We start from the raw sequence: 7,420 nt of genomic DNA, 5'->3' as shown, positions 1-7,420 counted from the left end.
AGAACCTCCAGGAAGGATCAATGGGGCTGTTGATTCAGCTTCCTTGGCCGGCTTCCAGTTTGTATTTATTCTTATACACTCCCTGTATTTGCCCTGCAGTTTGACATTTCTCTCTGGACAAAGTGGGTAAAGCACTAGTGAGTGGTGAGTGCATTTTTATGGGTATATAAAGAGCAAACATGCCCTCGTGTTGAGTATGCATCTCATTTGGCTTATCTTTAGTTCCTTATCTTGGCATTAAATGGATTTCTCATCCAAGCAACTCAGCCTGCATCTTGCACTCCAAATGTTCGGTTCAGTGGAAGCACCTGTAGGTAGGTGGTGGCATTTCTGCCCCAGCCTGGTTGTTGCAAGTGCTGGGAGGCCAGCTTGCTCCATTGTTCCTTACAGCTGTATCTCCTGGGGAGTCCCAGGGCTGTGCAGGGAATGAGGGGTGGCAAGGGAAGGAAGAGAATGGAAGGAAAGATGGAAGCACCTGCTCGTCTGTTAGGGATGCTCGTGGAGGAGCTTGCAGTAATGAAAGCAGCATTGCTTTTGAAAATTCATCTGGGCAACAGAGGAAAATCCATCTGGATAACAGAGGACTTCAACATTTGAGAGAGAACATCTTCATTAATCTCAGAGCCCAGAAGACCATGCGATTGTGTTTCTTCTGTTTACTTCCCCCTTTCAGTAGCAACGCAAGGACTGACTGTATAAGCAGTCCCTTGTTTCTGTTGTTGCTGACTCCCCAGGTACTGCTCAGGGAAGTTCAGTGCTCATCTGTGCTGCAAACACAGCTACAGTTCCTTGAAGGATTCCTGTCTCTGTACAAAACCAGACTCTTCCACACAAGGCTCATTGTCAGGTCCTCTTTTCTTCTGTTGTTCCAAAAGGAACTGAGAGGAAACAAACAAACTACAATTTTAGAACAGAGCAGCATAGTTCAGGTGGCAAGAACCTTCAAGGATCATCTAGTCCAGGTGCCTGGCATCTCAGGGCTGACCAAAAGTTAAAGCACTGTTGTGAGGGCATTGTCCTAACCCCTCAGGGACACTGACAGGAGTGGGGCCTCAACTGCCTCCCCAGGCAGCCTCTTCCAGTGTTCAACCACCCTCACAGTAAAGAAATCTTTCATTCTGAAAGAGGGATTTTTCCTAAGGGAAATAAGAAAAAAGAGAGGTAGGAACCTTTTTTTGCTTAGGTCCACACAACTGTTGATCATTTGGGCTCTTTTCAGGCTCTGTTATTAGTCTACAAATCATTTATTTAATCGCTTTCTGTTATAACTTTCCTGTGATCATATGAAGCGAGCCGTGGTGTGACTTCGCTGTGGACGCAGCTCAGGCTGCAGCAGGGCTGTGCCCTTCCAGCCCTTTTGTTTCCACACAGGTAAACTTGGAGCAGATTTACGAGCTTTCCCCTCAGCAGGGCGAGGCCTCCTCTGAATCCCACCTTGTTCTTCAGGAGGCAAGAGGCAAGGGGAGGGGATGGGCTCCTGTGTGCGAAGGTATTTCGGACCCACTCACTTCCCAGCAGCTGACCAATGGGAGGAATGGCTGTGTTGGCAGAGGGTTTAAGGCCGATAAATTCCACGGGTCTCAGATAACACATTCTGGAGACAACTCCCATTGTCGGAGGCATAAAAGACGTGGGGTGGGGGAAAGGAGCACACATTCCTGCTTCAGGATCTCAAACTGCAGCTTGCCTTAGGCCCTTGGCATTGCTCTCTATGGCGAGTTACAGCTTCAGGCAAACCACCTCTTCTGTGGCAGGGGGACCCGGTGGCTGCTCTGTCCGTTTTGGTGGAGGCTCCTTTAGGGCTCCAAGCATCCACGGGGGATCTGGTGGCAGGGGTGTGTCAGTCTCTTCTGCTAGATTTGTCTCTTCTGGTCTAGGAAGCGGCCTGGGTGGTGGGTATGGAAGTGGTTTTAGCAGCAGCTTTGGTGGCGGTTTCGGCGGTGGTTACGGGGGTGGTCTGGGGGGCGGTGATGGCCTCCTCTCAGGAAATGAAAAGACAACGATGCAAAACCTGAACGACCGCCTCGCATCTTACCTGGAGAAGGTTCGTGCACTGGAAGAAGCAAACTCTGATCTTGAAACTAAAATCCGAGACTGGTACCAAAAACAAGGACCAAGCCCCGCTCGAGACTACAGCCTTTATCACAAGACTATTGAAGACCTTCGAGACCAGGTAGGTGTTAACATTGACTAAAAAGCACCTGAGATTTGCACAAACACTTATGAAGGAAGCATGAAAAAAAGAGAAAAGCCTCTCTAGGAAAATAGCCAGAAGGCACTGCAGGTTGTGAAAAGGAGGAAGATGAAATGAATACGTAATGATTGGTTAGGGTGGATAAAGAAAATGCTTAGTAAGAAGTTATCTACCTTTTTTAACATTAGCTAAGTGAATGTACAGAACAGCCAGACTAAGATTCCTCATTACTTCATTCTTTGGTAATATTTAATGTATCTGCTGGCCATAGGCATATGTATGACCAGTTAATATATGTACAACCCTACATATTCTGATATATGTATAAAGCAAGCTAAACAATGACAGCAACCTGCGTATCTCAGCCAGGCACATACGCACTGCTTTTACTGTAAAAATAAAAATCGGTTATGTACAATTTTGTGAATGTATAGGTAGTAGCTCACACATCACCCTAAATATATTTTTATTGCATCTCTCACCTAGTTAAGCTTGAAATAAGAATGCTGAAATGTTTGGCTTATGGGAAATGGAAACCGCAGACGTAAAGTTATCAATTCCATACATAAATGCCAAAACTGCCCCAATAGCCCATGGGAAGCTGATAACAGGTTACTTGGTGATGATACACACCCCGGAAAACATAGGTGGCAGCTGACTAACCTATGTAAATAAATGAAAGAAAACTTGAGGTTTACTTTTCACAGTTCAGCTTGGAGTTCATGACCGCTCCCACACAATTTACTTTCTCCATGCTTTAACCCATTCACATTCTTTACTGATTTTAGAAGCTGAGCTCCAGAAAAGGCAGAACTGGGAATTAATTTTCTCCTTTTAGTATTCTTTTTCCACCTGTCTTTTATTCCCCTTGGTTAGAGGAAATAAGATGTTGTTCCAGCTGTTTTTGTAGAAGACCTTTTGAGTTTTGAAAGTAGCAGGCAAAAAAAAGGCATGCCTTCCAGTTAAAAATTAACAGGGATTACTTCTAAGTAAACGGAATTTCCTTTATGGCCTTTTATAATGCATTAGAAGAGTCAATAAACACTGAACCAAGTATTGCAGGAAATAAAAATGTGTTCAAGGGATATAAAAAAGCAATATGACCCTATGTTGTTTATGATACACAAACACATCATTTATTTTGAAATCATACAGTCCATGCAATCACTCCCCTCATTATGAAAATGCCTAAGGAGAACAAATTCTGCCGAGAGGGCTCTGCAGAATTTGCTCCCTTTGCTTCTCTCCAGGAAATGTTTTCTTGCCTCATTCACCTACTGACTGGCTCACAAAGGTGAGCCAACATACTTCTGTCTCACTGGGAGATTTGTAGCATAAAGCCACTTCATATGCCAGACAAAAGTAAGGGAACCTACCCAGAACTGACAATAACGGCAAAAATACTGTGATAAATCTGTGCTGTGTATTTGCTGTAGATCTTTGGTACTTTCCTACTGAGACTAAATAAAATACACTTGTGTTTGGTGTAGCTACAAGTGAGATACAATCTTAACTATCTTATCTTTTGTGTATGGAAAGAAAATAACAGTTGTTTAAGCCTCAGCAATGAACTCTCATTGTTTCTAGATCCTTGCTGCCACTATTGACAACTCGAAGATCGTTTTGCAGATTGACAATGCCAGACTGGCTGCTGATGACTTCAAGACCAAGTGAGTAATTTCTGAAGGGAAAAAGGTCTCTTGAGGAGGCAAAAATCCTTATTGAGACAAAGAGCTGTGAAAAAACAAAGGAACGTGTATAAAATCTCTGTGTTAACATTAGTTTGATCCTGTTGTTGAAGTTCTACCTGCTGAAAACGTCATCTATACCACAGAAAAATTTATATTATGTAAAATACGTGGAGAGAAGTTTAACACTGGACAACTTTTGTTACATCACATTTCCTATATCAGATACATTTATAACAAATGACGTGTTTCATGGTGCCTTATTCAGCTAGCCTGACTAGCCTTGTTTTGCTTTTTCAAGGTTTGAAACGGAGCAAACCCTTCGCATGAGCGTGGAGGCTGACATCAACGGCCTGCGCAGAGTCCTGGACGAGCTCACACTGGCTAGAACGGACTTGGAGCTGCAGATTGAGAGCTTAAAGGAGGAGCTGGCCTACCTCAAGAAGAACCATGAGGAGGTAAAAGCAAAAAACAACAACCAGGACACGTATTTGGAAGTGAGATTAGAAAAACACGGTGTGGAGTCCCTCAGGTTCTGCACCAGAGCAGAAAAGACTTCTGTGTAGATGGGGAAACGAAAGATGCCCCCTGCCAGTAGCGAAGTGCAGTCAGTCAGACCGTAGCCCTTTTAGAAAGGACGGAGGGTTCATGTTTTCGGTTATAATTGTACTCTCTTGTTTTCCTCTCCTATTCCACTTAGGAAATGAGTGCCCTGGGAGGACAAGTGGCTGGCCAAGTCAGCGTCGAACTGGACTCTGCTCCAGGCATTGACCTGTCCAAGATCCTGGCCGATATGAGGGACCAGTATGAACTCATGGCCGAGAAGAACAGGAAGGATGCTGAGGCCTGGTTCCACAGTAAGGTAGAAAAAGCTCTGTATTATATAAAGACTACTAAAAAAAAAAACATGCAAGAAGCTAAATAATTATTAAAACTTTCAGAAAACTGCTGTGAAAGCCTTGTGACCTCCACCCAGAGGCCCCACGGTTCTCACGCAGTGCTTTCCCTGTTTCAGACTGAGGAGCTGAACCGCGAAGTCGCTGTCAACACCGAACAATTGCAGAGCAGCAAGTCTGAAGTCAGTGACCTGAGACGCACCCTCCAAGGGCTGGAAATAGAACTTCAGTCCCAGCTCAGCATGGTACGTTCAAATTTGCACTGAGTAAACCCAAGCACCCTGAAATATGCCCCTATTCCCCTTCCTGCAAGCAGTCCTGCACTTGGTAGCAACCTTTTTGTGGTTTGCTCTCAGAAAGGCGCGCTGGAAAGCACCTTGGCAGACACTGAAGGGCGTTACAGTGCCCAGCTGGCGCACATCCAGGACCTGATTGGCAGCATCGAGGCCCAGCTGGCCGACCTCCGAGCTGATATGGAGCGGCAGAACAGCGAATACAAGATGCTCATGGATATCAAGAGTCGTCTGGAGCAGGAGATCGCTACTTACCGACAGCTCCTGGAGGGCCAGGAGTCCCAGTAAGTAACTCTGCTCACTGCAGGAAACCTTTGTGCTTAGCTTCATGCCATGGTGCTCGTGTGCCACACCATCACTGTAAGCACAATTTCAAACACTCCTGGGATTCTAATTTTTTTAACAAATTGTTTTTTTTCTGGGCCATGGTAAGGCTAGAAATTTCCCATGCATTAACTGAGTGCCTCTAAGAGCTTCTAAACCAAAAGGCAAACTGACAAGCAGTAGAAAAGATTAAATGGCACCAACAGTGAAAGCAGTAAGTACTCATTAGCTGCTTGACATTTAGGAAACAGTGCAATTAGCAATGGTTTATAGAATATCTGCATTAACACCGAATTCCCATAAATTGTTACCAGTGAAGTAGCTCTCACCTCATGGGATTCAGCACAGGAATAAATATTCTGAATAGAAGTGAGTGCAGACAAACTAGATCTTTTCAGACAGCCACCTAAGTGGACATTCTCTGTTATCTCACATATAGCCTCTAGGAGGAAAATAGCTCATAGCCTGAAACAAAAAAGTGAGGTAGGGGTTGAAAGGCTTTGATGTCCTCTACACCTTCTTTCAACAATCCTCTGCCTTTTCCCACTGCCATAGTTTAAAAAAATACTTCCTACAGTAACTCCTCCTGAGCTGAAAGGGAGAGCAAAGAGATTAACACCTTTTTTTCCTGACTATATACAAAACGTGCCTTGTAGAGAATTTGCTTTCATACATCCTTGTCTCACACAGACAATGCGTTACCTCTCCTTTCAACTATTATCTCTTTGTTCTACAGGATGTTTGGCTCCCTTTCTGGAACTGCCGGTAAGGATTCGTTCTCTTCCAGGAAACTTTTAGTAGTCAAAGAAGTTTTATTTTCTAAAAGGAAGAAATACATATATTATGGTCGTTGCATCCATTTTAGAGACTGGGCTGCTGCACTGATGTGTGTCACTGGAAAAATCTAGGCAGTCATGAGTGATGACTGGGTAGAATTTAGGTTTTAGTCACCCAAAGCTGTTAGACATCAGAGAAAAAATCTCAGACTTTGCTACCATAAAGGCTAAGAAAAGCACAAAATGTGTAATCATTCCCCCAGATGAAGGGATACAAGAACTTTCAGCTTCCCAGCTCAGGGGAACTGTACCAACATGCAAGCATGACTTGCTTTTTAAAGGTCAGCTGTATTGTAAAAGTGATGTATGATTCAAATCAATGCTATGAAGAATAAAACTTCTGAGAGAAGGGAATGACAGATGAGACATAAACTAAGCTCAGTGAATATTGCAGAGAGTGGTCTTATGTGTTCTGGTTAAGTAATTGCTGTTCTTTCTCTCCACATCATTGCAGACAAAAGAGACAAGTTGGCAGATGGAAAATAGTACTGGAAGTCCTCCAAATGTCATCTTGAAGATGAGAAAAAAGGAATTAAAATGCAGAGGATCACGCTAAACTGCTGGAAATTAATATCTTAAAGCATGGAAAATTCTTGACCACACAAAGTTTAAGTAGATTGGTGGTGATTAGTTTGCAAACTGGGTTAGCTTTTTAATTACTAACTTTTTTTTTCATATACTGAGTTACTGTATCTACTCTAATAAAGACAATCTTCTTTTTGCAGTCTCACCTCCTATTTGGTTATTGTGGTATCATTACTCGAGTTTGACTTTAATCAGACAGCAAAACCCTGGCCAGCCTCCCTGCTTCGGTGTTGGTGGGTGCAGGAGCTCCATCTCTGCTTTCTTCTGGCTCCTCTTGCTGGCAGGAGCTCGGAGTATGGAGGCAGCGGGGTGCCTGGTCCCTCGGAGTGGGAAATACAGCAGTGATTTATGTCACTGACTGCGCTGGCTGTGCGCTCCGATGAGCAGTACCAGTGAGATGTTAAGTAGTTCTGGAAGAAGCAAGAGCTGTGAGATGCTTTGTTAGGGTAAAATATAAAGCTGTTAGAACGGCTTGAAAATACCCCTGCAGAAACACAGGAGTGAGGAACAGGTGAGATCTCCTCACTCACTTTCTAGTCTGATGCATTTATCTTCAAGCACAAAAACAAAACCCTCAGTTCCTACACAGGTAACAAAGCTTCAG

The 7,420-nt window shown here is 43.9% G+C and overlaps 1 protein-coding gene across 1 annotated transcript; it reads left to right on the top strand.

Moving 5' to 3' along the window:
* The first annotated feature begins 1,711 nt into the window (after positions 1 to 1,711).
* Positions 1,712 to 6,942, top strand: LOC116498597 (keratin, type I cytoskeletal 19). The gene is made up of 8 exons (XM_032202946.1): positions 1,712 to 2,173; positions 3,782 to 3,864; positions 4,184 to 4,340; positions 4,583 to 4,744; positions 4,898 to 5,023; positions 5,135 to 5,355; positions 6,132 to 6,160; positions 6,686 to 6,942. Exons 1-8 carry the CDS (start codon positions 1,712 to 1,714, stop codon positions 6,715 to 6,717), a joined length of 1,272 nt encoding a protein of 423 aa, XP_032058837.1. The 3' UTR covers positions 6,718 to 6,942.
* The last annotated feature ends 478 nt before the right edge of the window (positions 6,943 to 7,420 follow it).

Source organism: Aythya fuligula, chromosome 24 (genome assembly GCF_009819795.1).
Source record: "Aythya fuligula isolate bAytFul2 chromosome 24, bAytFul2.pri, whole genome shotgun sequence".
Taxonomy (NCBI): Eukaryota; Metazoa; Chordata; class Aves; order Anseriformes; family Anatidae; genus Aythya; species Aythya fuligula.
Note: the sequence above shows the minus strand (reverse complement) of the source record. Positions and strands in the feature narration are given on the sequence as shown.

What these genes read in the sequence shown, in the direction of transcription:
- LOC116498597 (XM_032202946.1), top strand. Translation starts at nt 1,712, where the DNA reads ATGGCGAGTTACAGCTTCAGGCAAACCACCTCTTCTGTGGCAGGGGGA. An exon ending in TTCAGTCCCAGCTCAGCATG is followed by an intron (nt 5,024 to 5,134) that starts GTACGTTCAAAT and finishes GTTTGCTCTCAG; the next exon opens with AAAGGCGCGCTGGAAAGCAC. An exon ending in CTGGAGGGCCAGGAGTCCCA is followed by an intron (nt 5,356 to 6,131) that starts GTAAGTAACTCT and finishes TTTGTTCTACAG; the next exon opens with GATGTTTGGCTCCCTTTCTG.